At 35.7% G+C, this 17844-nt stretch overlaps 1 protein-coding gene across 2 annotated transcripts in view; it reads left to right on the top strand.

Moving 5' to 3' along the window:
- The window catches only part of COPB1 (COPI coat complex subunit beta 1), a 35179-nt gene extending 19516 nt beyond the window's left edge, over window positions 1-15663 (top strand). For both annotated transcript variants that reach the window (XM_065944316.1, XM_065944315.1), the window contains exons 14-22: window positions 454-574; window positions 4811-5038; window positions 5193-5372; window positions 7667-7811; window positions 8809-8928; window positions 11443-11588; window positions 12196-12285; window positions 13226-13381; window positions 15316-15663. In XM_065944316.1, coding sequence (XP_065800388.1) covers window positions 454-574; window positions 4811-5038; window positions 5193-5372; window positions 7667-7811; window positions 8809-8928; window positions 11443-11588; window positions 12196-12285; window positions 13226-13381; window positions 15316-15375 — 1246 coding nt within the window. In that variant the 3' untranslated portion in view covers window positions 15376-15663. The remainder of the gene's footprint in view (window positions 1-453; window positions 575-4810; window positions 5039-5192; window positions 5373-7666; window positions 7812-8808; window positions 8929-11442; window positions 11589-12195; window positions 12286-13225; window positions 13382-15315) is intronic.
- The last annotated feature ends 2181 nt before the right edge of the window (window positions 15664-17844 follow it).

The raw sequence follows: 17844 nt of genomic DNA, 5'->3' as shown, positions 1-17844 counted from the left end.
CTCCATGTTTGCTCTCCAATTATATAGTGAAGATGATGAAAATTTTGATGATAAAATTTTAATGGTTACTATGTATTAGGCATTGTACTAAATAAATAGCTTGTCTCTGATAGTCTTCAACAGTATCCTGTTGATTAGCCACATTTCATAGAGGAGGAATTTGAGGCTTAAAGAGGTTTGGAACTACCCAAAGGGATGCAATAAATGAATATACACCTTTAACCATTTTCTCTTTATTTATTTAGCTCCTTTAACATTGCAGATGTGTTAAAGCCTTGTATTTTTTTTTCTTTTTCCTTTTTTATTCTGAGAGGTAAAGAGGGAGCTAGTTGAGATCTTTATCATCAAAAGGTGGCAGCGAGAGTATGAAATAGGCTTCCTTGAGTCATTTATACAAAAGCTGCATGCTCCTTAAGAAGTTGGTGGGTTTCATTTACCTTGATTGCTTTGCAGACCTCCCCTAAGAGGATTCCTTCTGGATGGAGATTTCTTTGTTGCTGCCTCTCTTGCCACGACTCTGACCAAGATTGCCTTGCGCTATGTGGCTTTGGTTCAGGAGAAGAAAAAGCAAAATGTAAGTTCATTTATTCTACATTTACCTAACATGAATATTGAGTGCCTGCTATATGCATTGAACAGTGAGGACCCAGAAGTGAATGAAAGCTAAGTTCCTGTCATTAAAGAGCTTATGCTTTAATTGGGGAAATGGACACAGTAATATAATGAAATATATATATATAATATAATGATTGTAAAATTGACATAGTAATGTAATAACAACACAGTATGATTAGTCCAGTGGAAGTGATACAAGGGTTTATGAAGTTATTTCTGTTTGCTGGGATTAGTCAAAGCCCAGTGAAGGAAATGCCTCTCTCTCCAACATCTTCATCCTGCCAGTCATTGTCTGTTTTATCCTAGAAATGCCTCTTAAATATATTCCCATTTTTGTAGTTCATACTTTCTTCATGGCTGCTGACCATTCTGACTGTATACTCATTTACAATGATGTACTGTCATTCTACCCAACCCCTGCTACCATCCTGTATGTTATTGTCCTATATTGTATTTCTGTGTATCATTTAATCAACCCTGTGATACATTATTATTATTTTTGCTTTAAAATAGTCAGTTATCTTTTATGTATACATGTGCCATTTCTTTCCCTTTTCTTATTTGCCTAGTGACCAGACTCAGGTTGCGAAGGGATATACTTAGCAAATTTTAAGTAGTTGAGAGTTGGAAACAGGACAAAGTTCAAGTGCCTTTCTGGGTGGGTTTTTTTTCCTTTCATTTTTGTTTTGTTTGTTTTCATATTTTTCTTCCTGGTAAAATACATGTAACATAAAGTTTAGCATTTAAACTATTTTTAAGTGTATTGTTCAGTGTCATTAAGTACATTCAAATTGTTAACCATTACCACTATCCCTCTCCAGAACTTCATCATCCCAAATTGAAAATAAACAGCAAACAATAATCCCATGTTCCCTCCCCTAGTCCGTGGCCACCACCATTCTGCTTTTCTGCCTCTATAAATTTGCCTGTTATACACACCTAGTATAAATGAAATTATACAATATTTGTCCTTCAGTGACAGGCTTATTTCATTTAGCATATCTTCAAGGTTCATTTGAATGATAGCATTGTCAGAACTTCTTTCTTTTTTCAGGCCGTCTAATATTCTGCTATTACTGTTTATCCATTCATCCATTATAAATAGTCAATTTTCTTTTAAGTATTTTTTAATAAGAAAAAAGTTATACTTACAGTGCTTTTCATTTTTTATATACATGTGGATTTCTATCTGATATTTTCTTCCTGCCTGAAGAAGTTGATTATTCTTATATTGCTGGTCTGCTGCTGATGAATTCTCTCAGCTTTCATTTGCCTGAAAAAAGTCTTTGCTTTCATTTAAAAAAAAAATCACTTTGTTGTAAAACTGAGTGTTTTTTATTTTATTTTTATTCATATCTTTTTTCACATTGCTAAAATAAGGAGTGATGTAATGAAAATTAATAGAAGAAAATCAGTCATGGTTAAAGCCTGAAGTACAAATCTTGTTACTATTGTAGTGGAGATAGAAACATCAAAAGACAGGATTACATTACCAAATATATTAATGAAAACCTTTCCTTCCTCAGAAAGAGTTTATTATGACATTTATCTGTGAAACACTGTTTCCCTAGTAGTGCTCATTTTGTGTTTTACCATATTGTAGTTTCATTTAACTTTATAACATGTTCCCTATGCTATTCTAAACCCTTCCTAGTCATAATAGTATTTAATAGTTCCATGATAATCCATTAGATTCTTTCATGTAGTCAAACCTCCATATAATAAGACATTTTATTTTTAGATTAGGGATTTTTGAAGGATTTTTAAAACAATTTCCATTATATACCTTTCCTCATAAATCCATAAATAAAATTCAGAGGATCAGGTAAATTATAAGATGTGTTATCTTTTTTAATCAATTACTTTTATTTATGAGGAGTAACTTACTTTGTAACTCTCTGAGGGCCCTTGTGTATTTATTTAGGTCTTGTCTGTTCTTTAAATTATGCTTCTTAAAAGTCTCCAACATTTTATGTCTTGGTTCTGCAAGTTGGGAGAGCATTTGCCGGAATCTGTTTAAGAGAACCAGCTTTCTGGTAACCTACTAGTTCAAGAAATTTGCCACCTTTGGTACAAGGCAGAAGGAAGTTTGATTGTTCATCACTGTGCTGTCTTGGCTTTCCTTCATATATGCCTTTTCCAACACTCTTCATTTCTTAATGTGGATCTGACTTTGTGGTATCATACACCGTTTGCCTAAATAATTTGCTTTAAGTTTTCTTGTAGTACAGATCTGTTAACAGTTAATTCTTTAGGTTTTTGTTTGTCTGAAAAAGCCCTTATTTCTCCTTCAGTTTTGAAAGATATCTTTGTAGGTATAGCATTCTAGGTTGACAGTTTTTTCTTTTAGCACTGTAAAGATGTTGCTTCATTGTTCTCTGGCTTTCAGTACTATCAAGATGTTGCTCTTGTGCCTCTTTGTGGAGTGTATCCTGTTTTCCTCCAGCTGGATTTGGATTTTCTCCTTATCACTATAATTATAATTTCAGGTTTCAGTCATTTGATTAGAATATGCTTTAGTGTGATTTTCTTTATGTTTCTTTTCCTTATGGTTCATTGAGCTTCTTGAATATGTGGTTTCATAGTTTTTATCAAATGTGAGAATTTTTTGGTTATTATTTCTTTAGCTACTTTCTTCAGTCTCCCCCTCTCTTTCCTTCTGGAGACCATATCTGGACTCAAAGGATTATTACATTTATTCTTCCCAGGCTTCTGATAATTTTTGCATATATGTATGCTGATCACAATGTATAGATACATTTACATCACAATGGTGGAAAACAATATGGAAAACCAAGGGACCGGTCTAGATTAAAAGGGGCTAAAGAGAATAATAATCAAATAAAATGCATGAACCTGATCCTGGATTTAAAAAAAAAAAATTCTTGTGACAATTAGGAAGATTTAGTTGAATTTGGAGTATAGTAGATATATTTGGAAATTGTTACATTTCTTAGGTGAGTTAATGATACTATGATTATCCAGGAAACTGTCTTGAATCAAGAGATGTTTGCTAAAGCATTTATGAAGTCAAGATTCTTACTTTCATATGTTAAGCCAAAAAAATTGTTATCATTGTTAAGTTGGTAAGTCAGAAGTCTGACTCTCTGTGACATCATGAACTAACTGTAGACCTCCCGGCTCCTCTGTCTATGGGATTTCCCAGGCTAAAATACTGGAATGGGTTGCCATTTCCTTTTCCAGGGGAACTTCCCAACCCAGAGATTGAATCCACATCTCCTGCATTGCAGGCAGGTTCTTTACCATTGAGCCACCTCAGAAACCCAAGTCAAAAAAATAAATGTACATATATGGCTAAAAGAAGAATGCAGTTTTGGCAGAATATTAACAATTGGTGAAGTGTATCATTCTTGGGCTCCAAAATCAATGTAGACAGTGACTGCAGCCATGAAATTGGAAAGACACTTGCTCCTGAAGAATAGCTATGACACACCTAGACAGTGTATTAAAAAGCAGAGACATCACTTTGCCAACAAAGTTCATATAGTCAAAGCTATGATTTTCCGGTAGTTGTGTATGGATGTGAAAGTTGAACCATAAAGAAGACTGAGTTGAAGAATTGACGTTTTTGAACTGTGGTGCTGGAGAAGACTCTTGAGAGTCCCTTGGACTGCAAGGAGATCAAACCAGTCCATCCTAAAGGCAGTCAACTCAGAATATTCATTGGAAGGACTGATGTTGAATCTGAAGCTCCAGTACTTTGACCACCTGATGCGAAGAACAAATTGGAAAGGACCCTGATGCTAGGAAAGATTGAGGCAAGAGGAGAAGGGGGCAACAGAGGATGAGATGGTTGGATGGCACCACTGACTCAATGGACATGAGTGAGCAAACTCAGGGAGATAGTGAAAGACAGGGAAGCCTGGCGTGCTGCAGTTCATGGGGTCACACAGAGTCAGACATGACTTGGAGACTGAACAGTAACAACGAATCATTCTTTTATCTTTCTGAAGTTGGAAAGTGTAAGAGAAAATAGTTTAAAGGTCTCTGCTCTCAATCAGCTGAGGGTTAATGAAGGTTTTAGAGGGTGGCAGGAAGAAGGGTGTGAAAAAATAAAATCTAAAATATTCAGGTTAAGTGATATTAGGTTTAATTTCTCGGATTTTGAGTTAAAGTGACATTATTGCATTTGAAGAAGCGTGACAGTAAATAAATCATTTCTCTCCTTGTCTAGTCTTTTGTTGCTGAAGCCATGTTGCTTATGGCCACTATCCTACATTTGGGGAAATCCTCTCTTCCTAAGAAGCCAATTACAGACGATGATGTAGATCGAATCTCCTTGTGCCTCAAGGTCTTATCTGAATGTTCACCTTTAATGAATGACATTTTCAATAAGGAATGCAGACAGTCCCTTTCTCACATGTTATCTGCTAAACTTGAAGAAGAAAAATTATCCCAAAAGGTAAGGTATATATATGATAAAGGCATAAAAGTGCTTTGTGTTCTTTGTTGTTGATTTTTCAGTTCTCATGTGTGAGGAGTGTCTATGTTGAAGGCCTCTGAAAGCTATCTTTTTTTCCAAATTAAAGAGTTGGTATATTGTTTTTGCAACACAGAAAGAATCTGAAAAGAGGAATGTGACAGTACAACCTGATGACCCCATTTCCTTCATGCAACTAACTGCAAAGAATGAAATGAACTGCAAGGAAGATCAGTTTCAGCTGAGTTTGCTGGCAGCGATGGGTAACACGCAGAGAAAAGAAGCCGCAGATCCCCTAGCATCTAAACTTAACAAGGTAACGATATGTCAAATACACCAGTGGATTATTTAAATTGACTGCCTAAGAAAGTAGTAATCAAGAATGTGTTGGTCCTGCTGTTTATTGTAAAAGAAAAATAACTAGTACAGCATATTTTTTTGTCCTTACTGTGATTGATAGGTTCATTAAACATGAATTGAAACTCGGTGGAACCTGATACTTTTCTATATGCTAGTACTGTTAGTCCCGTGGCTGATTTCATAACTTGTTCCAGTTGTGTGTCAAATTACCGTAAACTAAAACATAGAGCCAAGGGATCCTGAGAGGTTAACTAAAGCTTTTAAAAGGTACAACACTAGCCTCCTTCCCCACACCCTGCCTTCAGTTTCTCCTGTCCCCTGCTACTTTAAACAGTAGTTCCATATAGGATTTCATTAGGAAAATTATTCTGATATCTCTTTTCTCAAATATTAAATTTACACATCCATGACCTAGTTTAATCCTTCTTCTGTTAGATAAGTAAACAGTCTCAAATTGATTTTGTTGCCCAAGGTAAGATCAGTGGCAGAATAGGAACTACTAAAACACTTTCTTGCTTAAAATTGATAATTGATATTGACAGTATTACAGTTATAAAATTTTTTCACTTTGTTTTTTTAAATTGTGGTAAAATTTACATAAAATCAAATTTATGCTCTTAACTTACTTAAAAACATATGTATCAGTTGATTTGACTGCGTCAGGTCTTAGTTATGACGCTTGCTTAGTTGCCCTGCAACATAAGAGATCTTAGTTGCCTGACCAGGGATCAAACCTTTATCTCCTGCATTGCAAGGTGAATTCTTGACCACTGGACCACCAGAGAAGTCCCTTCTTAACTGTTTTTAAGTGTCCAGTTCAGTGGCATTAAGTGCATTCACATTATTATGTAACTGTCAGCACCATCTGTCCCCTGAACTATTTTCATTTTTCAAAACTGAAACTCTATGCCCATGAAACAATATTTCCCCATTCCCGTCTTGCCTCAGCCCTTGGTAGCCACATTCTACTTTTTATCCCAGTAAATTTGACTATGCCAGGTGCCTTATATTAGTGGAATCATACAATTTCATCCTTTTGTGACTGGTTTCTTAGTTCATATAGCCTAATGTCTTCGAGGTTCATCCATTTTGTAGCATGTGTCAGAATTTCCTTTCCTTTCAAGGCTAAATATATACCACATTTTGTTTATCTATTCATCTGTTGATAGACACTTGGGTTGTTTCCACCTTTTTCATTGTTGTGAGTAATGCTGCCATGAATGTGGATGTTTGGATATCTCTTTGATAACTACTTTCATTTGTGTTAAACCCAGAAATGGAACTGCTGGATAGTATAGTGATTCTGCTTTAGTTTTTTGAGGACCGCTGTACTTTTTACATAGCAGCTGCACTGTTTTACATTCCAACCTTCAATGCAGAAGGGATTCTGATTTCTCCATAGTCTTGCCAACACTTATTTTTCATTTCCATTATAGTAACCATCCTAATGGATATGAAGTGACATCTTGTTTTGGTTTTGATTTGCATTTCCCTAGTGATTAGTGATGTTGGGTGTAATGTCTACTCAGGTCCTTTGCAAGTGATTTTAATCTGGTCGGTTGTTTTCTTTACGTTGAGTTGTAGGATTTCTTTATGTATTCTGGATACAAGTCCCTTATCAGACGTATGATTTGCAAATAGTTTCTTCCATTCTGTGGGTTGCCTTTTCACTATGTTAGTAATGTTCTTTGATGCACAAAAGTTTGTGATTTTTGATGTAGTCTACTTTACCTATTTTTTTTTCTTTTTCTGCCTATGTTTTTGGTGACTATTACATTTTTAAAATATTATATATACTCTGGATTTTTCTTTCTTTTTTTTTTTTTGTGGAGTCGCAAAGAGTCAAACACAACTGAGCATTGAACTGAACTGGGTGTTTTTTTAAAAAATTTTGGTGGGGGTCCATCTAAAAATTCATCTTCATGGAATTACAAGAATTTCTTGCTTCTAATTATTTTTCTTGAGTTTGAGTAACAACCAGTAAGTGTATGTCCTGAGGGATTTAACTGAAAATCTGTTCATATCTACTCAGTTCCTAAGTTGGGATAATGTTTAATGTATTTGCTGAACATATTTAACATGGTAGTGTGTAAGTTTCAATTACTATGTCTAAATTATAAAACAATTTTATTATACCCATTTTGAATGACTGGTTTAATCTAAGTACATCTGTTAATGACCTAACATTTCTAGTCATTTGGCTAGGATATATTTGATTGTCTCAGTCATTTGATTATTTTTGTTTGACAGGTTACCCAGTTGACAGGTTTCTCAGACCCTGTGTATGCAGAAGCCTATGTTCATGTCAACCAGTATGATATCGTCCTGGATGTACTTGTTGTGAACCAAACCAGTGACACTTTGCAGAACTGCACGTTAGAGTTAGCTACTCTGGGTAAGGAAATTTACCATAAAAGGAAAATTTTATTATATGGTAAATCTTTATGACAGGTTTTTAAGAGAAGTGTACAATTTTTAGTATAAGAATTCTCTTGAGCCCTTTGTGGTGTTTTGAATCAAGTCTTTGTTTCTGAACCTCTGTGATACTTTCTTATGCTTATGTTCTTTGATACTCCTGTATAGGTTTATTCAATGAACTTGATCTAACATATGTCAATTTTTTTTGTATACATAAGAACTATTAAATATACATAAATAAATATATAAGAAATATTACAGATTTACCAGGTAGCTTAGTTAATTTCAATTGCATTAGTGCAGAACAAGGTATTTTCTGAGTTCATAACTAAATACATACCCCATGTGTGGCCAAAGTAATACATTATCACATTTAGCAATATGAGTTTTTTTTTTTCTTCTTAATAAAGACACATGAATTAGACTTTCTCTGATCATTTACACATCTGGCTTTGAAGTTGGAAAATACAAATTGTATACAGGAACAGTGCACTTTCCCTACAAAATTCTATATGACTTAAGCAAGAGTTAAGAGACTTTAAAAAATCAAGGGAGAACATAGTTCTGCCCTGTCTTCCTCAGCATAGCTTGAAGCCTACATAAAGAACTAATTCTTTCTTCAGGTTGTTTTATCTTTCTTTGTAATGGAGTGTATAGTTTAAGATTAGCTTTTTGAAAAGTTTCTATCCATTCACTGAAATAAAATGGTATGCCCAAAATACCCCCCCAACACACACACACATAAATGAGTTTAAATATAGGATTATTCTGAGAAGCCTATTACCTTTGAAAAGAAACTGTGCATATTGAGGTGAATAATAGTGTTAAATGATTTTTTTTTTGTCCTCATATTTGAATCATAATCCTTCTTTTATTCCTTGTTTTGCTAGAAACTATTGAGCTGTATTTTAAGGTTTTATGTTTGGAGAGGTTAATATGTATGTCTTTTTAGCCACGTCTAAATTTTTTTTCAGGGGACTTGAAACTTGTGGAAAAGCCATCTCCTTTGACTCTTGCTCCTCATGATTTTGCAAATATCAAAGCTAATGTCAAAGTAGCATCAACAGAAAATGGAATAATTTTTGGTAATATAGGTAAGGAATTGTTTTATAGCCTGTGATGTTTGGATGTTTTTATTAAAGAATTTCTGTAATGATCTAGCTGTGTGACATTTCTTGAGGACAGGACTTGAATCCATTCATTATTGATTTATGGGGCATCTGCTGTGCTATTCAGGGTTGTACTATGTTCTGGATGTACAGAAATGAGAGTCACTGTCCTCAAACTGTCAAGCAAGAGGAGAAGAATAAGTAATATAAAGTTACAATACAGTATGCTGACAGCTAGTTTATATACTATGTTCTTTGGGATCATAGCGGGGAAATGCTAACTATGGAAGGCTTTATAAAGGAGGAAGGAATGTTATCAACCGTTGAACTAAGTCTAAAACTGTGCACAGGTGTTTGTTGCCAGGCCGCCTAGGGATTAACTTGCACAAAGGTATTTAGTCAATAAGCTCTCTTTTTTTAAAAAACAGTTTCTGTGGTAGGAACAAAAAAAATCTCTGTCCTCAGATAGCTTCTAGTTCAGTAAGGGAAAACAAATACATGAAATAGATAATGTGCAGTACAGAATGTTAAGTACTGTGACAGAAGCCTGTGCTGGGTGAAGTGGAAGTCTGTGCAGAGATTCGGTTATTTCTCGCAGAGTGGTGGGGGGTTGGGAGGAAAGGCTTTGTGGAGGAGCTGAAGCTCAAGTGGGGTTTTGAAAGATCAGTAAGTGATCTACATACAGAGATTCAGTTGAATCAAATGCAAGTAGTTTGATATACCTGGAGTTGAGAGTGGGCTAGAGCTTGATGGTAGAAAAGAGTGAGGTTGAGAAGGTTAGTGGCAGCTGTACTGTACTTGTCATGCTAAGACTTTCAGACTTGATCCTGGATATAAAGAGGAGCCATTGAGGAATTATTGGCGAATCACGTGATTAAATGTTTCTGTGGCAGCACTAAAGAAGACTGATTGGAAGAGGCAGGAAGGTTACTTGGTAGACTTGCAGTAGCCCAGGTAAGAGATGATGGAGAGTTTGAACCAGCACAGTAATGGCCAGGATGAAGAGAAGGGCTGGATATAATAGATATTAAGGGGGTAGAATGTCCAGGACATGGTTACTGATTGAACAGTAAGTGGCTAGAGCAACCCTCAGATTTCCTCCTTGGGTGTGTTGGGTTGGTGTTTATGTTAATCACTGAAATGGAATACAGGAGAGAAGGACAGATTTGAGAGATATAATAAATTAAAGGGTCTTTAAGTTACTGAAGGGCAGTTCGAGATGAGCCTGGAACTTGATCAGAAGGTCTAAAGTAGAGATAAATATTTGTTTTAAACCATAGAAATGGAAGAAATTACCTAAAGAGGGCATAAAGAGTTAGAGAGGGGAGATTTGAAAACTGAATCCAAGAGAACAAGAGTATTAAAAGCTGTGCAGAGTTTTTTATCCAGAGCAGTATTAAAAGAAGGAGAAGCCTGTAAAGGAAGTGTGGTTAGAGAAGTAAGGAAAAATCTTGAAGATGTGTCCAAAGCTGCAGAAGATCTACAAGAAGGGTCCTTTAGGTTGACTATCAGTGATACTAAAACATTGCTTATGGTATGTCTTGGGTAATGGTGGTAGGTTCAGGGCTTCATTGGACTTGGAGAAATAAAGATAGTGAGTGTAGATCACTCTGAGTGTAGGACCTTGGTTTTGATAAGATTGAGAGAGGGCAGTAGCCAGAAAAGAAGTAAAGGATGAGGGAAGATTTTTTTTGAAGATGCAAGAGCCTTGACTATGTTCATAAACTCTAGTGGAAAAAAGTCAGTATGAAGGTAAAGACATTAAGAGTGAAAGAGGTGATAACTGATGGAGTGAGGTCCTAAACCAAAGCAGGCATCACGGATGGCAGCAAGTATTGACCTTGAAGAGAAGAGACAGCAAAAGTGAGGCGGTGGGTGAAAGTTGATAAGTTGATTCAGAGAAAAATACATTTATTTGCAGACATGGGGCTGAAAATTAAAGGAACTTATTCTTGGTAAGCTTAGTTTTCTCTAGAAGTAGATAGCGTGGGGGAATGTCAAGAGGAGAGACTAAAAGGAGGAAAGGTAGGCTCCAATCAGATGATGACTTTCTACAATGGAAGAAACATTTATAGTATCAAACAGTATTGTGTCATTAAGTACTATAGCTCAGCAATATTCATCCAGAAATGTTTGTTAGGCACCTGTTAATGGTGTGGGAACACTATTACCTATATATCTTTCCACGGTGTCTATAACACATTGCAACTGCTATGCAAGCACTCATTGACTTTGAATCCTGGCCTCTACCACTTAACCAGTGTTGTGACCTAGCAACTTAACTTTTCTGTTTTTGTTTCTCTATAAGGTGGAAAGTAATAATACTGTAACATAGGATTGATGGGAATATTAAATAGGTAATTAATTTGTAAAACATAGAATAGAGCCCAGTATATAGTAAGCAAAACTATTTGCTAGTATCATAGTTGTTATTTAGAAATATGCAAACTTTTAAATTAAAATTTGCCTTTGGTGATTGGGAATCTTTTTAAATTGCAGTTTATGATGTCTCTGGAGCAGCAAGTGACAGAAATTGTGTGGTCCTCAGTGATATTCACATTGACATCATGGACTATATACAGCCTGCAACTTGCACTGATGCTGAATTCCGTCAGATGTGGGCTGAATTTGAATGGGAAAACAAAGTTAGTCCTTAGACGATTTTCTTAAACTCCTTATGTTTTTTTTTTGGCTAGTGTTGAGGGATTCTTTGATAAAATTAATCCCAGATGTGAAAAGCAAAGTCTTTCAGTATCTGTGCTTACAAATTAGCCTTAACTGGAAAGCCTGTAAGTGGTTTGGTTAAGTTACTGTTGTAAATTGGTGAGAGTAACAGTTCTATAATTAATCTAATTGTTCAAGACATTATAAACAATGTTCCATCCCTTGTATATATGAATAGAAACTTACCATTGAATAAGTATCCAATAGAAGCTTTGCAAAGTCAGTGGCTTGCTAGTGAACTTTGTTCCTGTGAGCCTTGATTTTTATTAGAACTATTTTATATACAACATGTTGATTGTCTATGAAGTTATCTGTACTCGAAAGTTCTGATACCAGCCTACAGTTTGTTAGATTTTGTAGATGTCATTTACTTTTCATTGTCCACTCTTTCCCCTTAAGTACTTGGAAGGAGGTTTTAATATGACACATAAGTGATTGTTTTATCAGCCCCAAGATAAGAAATTCACAACTTTCTCTCTCTCTGTTAAAAGTATAATCTCTTGACTTTTTTTCTCTTCCTCTGTACAGGTGACGGTTAACACAAATATAGTTGATTTAAACGACTATTTACAGCACATACTAAAGTCAACCAACATGAAATGCCTCACTCCAGAGAAGGTAAGATTTGCCTGGGTACTGCTTAAATCTGATACAGAGTAATGGTAGATTCTTGGCTTTCTTGCATTTCCTATAGTATATTGTGTTTTTACTTAGCCTGAGAAAAGCAGTGTCATTCTGGACTAATTAGAAAAAACTATCCCGTAGAATGTGTGAACCTGCTTACTGCTTTCTGCTGAGACAGGAGCAGTATCTGCTTGTCCCTCGAGCAGTGACCCAACTAAATAGTCAGGTTGGCTTTTCTTTTCAGTCTTCTTCATTTCAACTGAAGACTTGCTCCACAGTGTACTAGAGAGAAAGTGTCCATGACCTCTTCTGTTGATTCTGATTGTGGGTCAGAATATGTCTGACCAAGTATGGAATTGTTAATATACTCTGATTTTCTGCTATATTTGTGTATGTATGAAAAAAAGACTAGAGAGAAGGACCAAAAACTGAAGCTGAGAATGTAAGGAAGTTTTCTTTATAAAATTTCTGCTAATGTTGTGGTACTTATTTAATCAGTGAAAGAATACTGCCAGACCGAATCAAGTAGGTTTTAATTCATGTTAGTCTATTCAACAGATACTGAGTCTGATAAATATTATATGCCCGATACTCTGTGAGCTGCTGGATATACAATAATGGAGAAAATAAAAATAGTCTTTCTTGATAGAGCTTAAGGTCTGGTGTAGGAGGCAGTCAGACAACTCTAAACAAAGAAAATATAGAAATGCAAATTAGGATAAGTGCTATTTCTTTAAGATCAGGTTATTGAGATACAGACACAGTAAAGCTCACACATTTTACCCATGTAGTTCTGTGAGTATCAACAAGTTCATACAGTCATGTATGAATAAGTGGTGAATAAGCTGCTTTAAGTGGTGATAATTTACCTATACTGTTTAGTCTTGCTTATGTGTAGTTCTCTAGTATTGAATTTATCACAAATTTCTTGCAGGCACTTTCTGGTTACTGTGGCTTTATGGCAGCCAACCTCTATGCTCGTTCCATATTTGGAGAAGATGCACTTGCAAATGTTAGCATTGAGAAGCCAATACAACAGGGACCAGAGGCCCCTGTTACTGGCCACATAAGAATTCGTGCAAAGAGTCAGGTAACGGTTGCTTTTTTTAAAATGGTCTCCGAATTGAATAAAAAGAGAAAGGATCTGTGTCTCTCTCATTTCTATATACAGTATCCTCTGGCATACTGGTGTTTTGTGCATTGCTCGTGCTCAGTTGTGTCTGACTCCTTGCAACCCCATGGACTGTAGCCTGCCAGGTTCCTCTGTCCATGTGATTTTCCAGGCAAGAATACTGGAGGGAGTTGCCATTCCCTTCTCCGGGGGTCTTCCCGACCCAAATATTGAACCCATGTTTCCTGCATTGGCAGGTGAGTTCTTTACCACTGAGCTACCTGGGATGCCAACCATCTTATGTAAAGTCCATTTAAATGTACCAGTTTTATATACTTTCATCTCAATTCTGTAAATTTTTATGCGTTTAACCTTTGTTTTCATTTAGGATCCAATCAATCCAATCAACAAGCTTGGTCTTAGAGGAGGAGTTTTAGAAGTTTTCTTTTTTTTTTTTCCTGTCCATTTTACTGACCTTTGTATAAAAAATTCTGGCATCTCCAGAGTGAGGTTGAGCTGAGGAGTTCAGCCCCTTTGGTCTAGCTGTTGCCCCAATAATTACTGGTCATAACTGTTGCCCCAATAATTACTGGTCAAATATCTCAGTGCACATTTTTGTAGCCTCTTAAATGCATATTTTAAAACTGGGTAAATAGAACAGACATGTTTGGCTATTAATGTTGGGGACCAGTAGGGGGTCCCTTTTGGCCCTTTTAACCTTAGGTAGTATAGTAATATCAAATCTTGTTTTAATCACATAAATGCCCATTTTATTTATCCCACTTTAAATAACCATCTATCGATTTCTTTATTCTTGTGAAATAACTCCTTCTAAAAAAAAATTCTCCCTTGTTGGAAATTATAGCCAGTCTTTCCTTACAGACTTGTACTGTTGACATTAGATGCATATATATATATGTGTATGTATATAATTTTTAGATTTATAATATATATTATTTTATACTTATAATGATATATATTAAGTTTATATTTATAACTATATTATTTTATATCTATAATATATACTATTTTAATATTTCCAATAATATAATTATGTATAGTATATATGCATCTAATACAACCTCACTCTGGCTCAGATGGTAAAGAATCCATCTGCAATGCAGGAGACCTGGGTTTGATCCCTGGGTCAGGAAAATTCCCTAGAGGAGGGCATAGCAGCCCACTCCAATATTCTTGCCTGGAGAATCCCCATGGACAGAAGAGCCTGCTGGGCCACAATCCATGGGGTCGCAAAGAGTCAAACACAACTGAACGACTAAGAACACACATATTTATAATAATCATACTTGGTAAAGAATCCACCTGCAATGCAGGAAACCCTGGTTTGACTCCTGGGTCAGGAAGATCCTCTGGAGAAAGGATAGGCTACCCACTTCAGTATTCTTGGGCTTCCCTGGTGGCTCAGCTGGTAAAGAAGCTGCCTGCAATGCAGGAGACCTGGATTTGATCCCTGGGTTGGGAAGATCCCCTGGAGAAGGGAAAGGCTACCCACTCCCATATTCTGACCTTGAGAATTCTATACAGTCCATGGGGTCACAGAGAGTCAGACATGACTGAGCAACTTTCACTTTCACTTTTCACTCTTGAAATAGAACTCCTTCCTTTAATAAATGGCCCACCTTTTGGGTCTGTCATTCTGGTTTATTTGCAATCGGATTAACTACTGTGTGGTATTTGTGAATATATTCTTTAGTTTTTTGAAATCTAATGACTCTTTTTAAATCTAGCACTACAAGTACTTAACTAAGTAAAGTTTTGTTGAGTCTGTTTTGTACATCTTAGTTTCAGTGTTGATGTGGTATCATTGAATGGGGGCTTGGTAAGATGGAATAACCTACTGATTACACATAGTTTTAATAATTTTGTATAAACATCTTCATTCTTTCTTACAGGGAATGGCCTTAAGTCTTGGAGATAAAATCAACTTGTCTCAGAAGAAAAATAGTATATAAGAATAAACAAAAAAGTCTTTGCAGCTTTACAGTTAAAATTTAGGTATGGGCTTACTGGACTCCAACATCTTTTGTACTCTTTTTGTGCTTTTGTGTTATATAGAATCTGAGTTCATGCTGAATGCATTCCAGCCAATAATTTATAGCCTTTCCCTTAAATCAAGATTGATTTTAAAATTATAGTTTGTCTTTTGTCTTAACAATTTTGAATGCTGTCCTCAAAGTATATAATGTTTCTCACATGTATCAAGACCATTTTCACAGTACAATAAACAGATCTATTCCTAAGTCTTTTGTTGTTTTATGAATAAATGTGTAATTATATAATTTTAGTTATGTAACAATGAATTTCTTTTAGTTGCATTATAGATTTCTATTATAAATTTAAATTGCTGTTTGAGTTGAGAATTTATGAACTTTATTAAGAGAATTTAAAGATACAGTGGTATGAAATGAGATAGGCCTTGATTTACTTGATTAATGGTTACTGATTTAATATTCTGACATCAGTGTATCTAAAAATGCCTCATCGTGTTCTAAAGGGCTTTTCTCTGAAATTTAGGTCCTAGAAGAAAGTATCAAATACCTTGAGAAAACAGATCCATCTTCATTTTATCTTTTAATTAATTTTTATTGGCGTATAATTGATTTACAATGTTGTGTTAGTTTCTGCTATACAACAAAGTGAATCAGCTATGTGTGTACATATATCCTCTTTTTCTTAAGATTTCCTTCCCATTTAAGTCAGCGCAGGGCATTGAATAGTTTCCTGTGCTATACAGTGGGTACTCATTAGTTGTCTATTTTATACATAGTAGTCTATATATACATATTCCAGTCTCTCCATACTCCCACTCCCCTCTTCCCCCTTGGTATCCATATGTTTGTTCTTAAATCTTCGTTTCTATTTCTGCTTTGCAAACAAGTTAATCTGTAAAAATTTTTCTAGACTCCACATATAAGTGACGTTATATGATACTTGTTTTTCTGACTTCACTCTATATGACAGTCTCTGGGTCCATCCATGTCTCTAGTGACACAATTTTGTTCCTTTTTAAGGCTCATATTCCATTGTATATATGTATCACATATATTTTTTATCTAGGCCTCTGTTGATGAACGTTTAGGTTGCTTCCATGTCCTGGCTATTGTAAATAGTGCTGCAGTGAACATTAGGGTGCATATATAGTTCTAAATTATTGTTTTCTCCAGGTATATGTCCAGGAGTGGGATTGCTGGATCATGTAGTAGTTCTGTTTTTAGTTTTTTAAGGAATGTCCATACTGTTCTCCGAAGTGGCTGTACCAACTTACACTCCCACCAACAGTGTAGGAGATTTCCCTTTTCTCCATACTCTCTGCAGCATTTATCGTTTGTAGATTTTTTTATAATGGCCATTCTGACCAGTGTGAAGTGATGACCTCATTGTAGTTTTGATTTGCATTTCTTTAATAATTAGTGATGTTGAGTGAACATTTTTTTCATGTGTTTGTTGGCCATCTGTATCCATCTTCATTTTAAAAAGAGTATTATAAACTCTGACTGAAATAAACATACTGTTCTTAATTATTCTGAATCGTAATGAAAGGTAGATAATCCAAAATAGATTTTTAACATTCACATTTAGCTTTGGGTGTTCCTTTATGTTTGTTAGGAACTAAGTTGATTCCAGCAAGCCAATTACTGAAGCTGCACTGGGTGGATTCAACTCCAGAGGATTCAGAAAGCTGTCCTGTTTCCATGTTGCCTCTGTGCCTCACCTTCTCCTTCTCTTTTCCTCACTTTATGCCAGGGCTGGGCACCATCCCCAGGATGATTCTAAATGCCTTTGTGAGCTTAGCTGAGTTCCTTCAGGTCAGATTGTGCTATTTTTTTGGCCCTTGCATTCCCTGGGGATGACTGAGGTAGTCTGCTTTTTTACCTAAGTCTGAACATTAAACTATTACACTTTGTCTTCCAGCTGAGATTCGGGCTGCATTCAGGATGAGTCCATAGATAAGGTCTGTGAAAGAGTGAAAGTGGCATCTCCCATTTCAGCACTTGAGTGAGAATGAAATGATTTGTTTGGAGGGTGAAGGAGACAGATACATGGTATGAGGTCAGAAACTTTGAAGCCACGTGCTTTTTTAGTCAAATGAACCAGGGGATCATAGTGCATTTGAGATCCCAGAACACCAAGATCTCAAAGCAAAGTCAGTGGCTACCAAACAGGAAAGATAGTGGGAATGCTGAAAAGGGGTCAGGTGGGTGCAGTGTCTTAGCGTTGGAGGTTTGTGATGAGAGCAGAACTGATGCAGTTTTGGATTAGATCCTTTCCCAAGCTCTGTTCCAATGAATATTAGTTTCCTTGATGCCATTGGATATTATTGAGAGAAAAGGGATTCCATAGTCAAGTCAGTTTGGAAAAGCTTTATACTGTTCTGTATTGATGTTTCACCACCCACATTAGCATACTGAAAATGTTGAGAG

The sequence above is a fragment of the Muntiacus reevesi genome, chromosome 9 (genome assembly GCF_963930625.1).
Source record: "Muntiacus reevesi chromosome 9, mMunRee1.1, whole genome shotgun sequence".
Lineage (NCBI taxonomy): Eukaryota > Metazoa > Chordata > Mammalia > Artiodactyla > Cervidae > Muntiacus > Muntiacus reevesi.
This window is presented reverse-complemented; position numbering and strand designations above follow the sequence as displayed.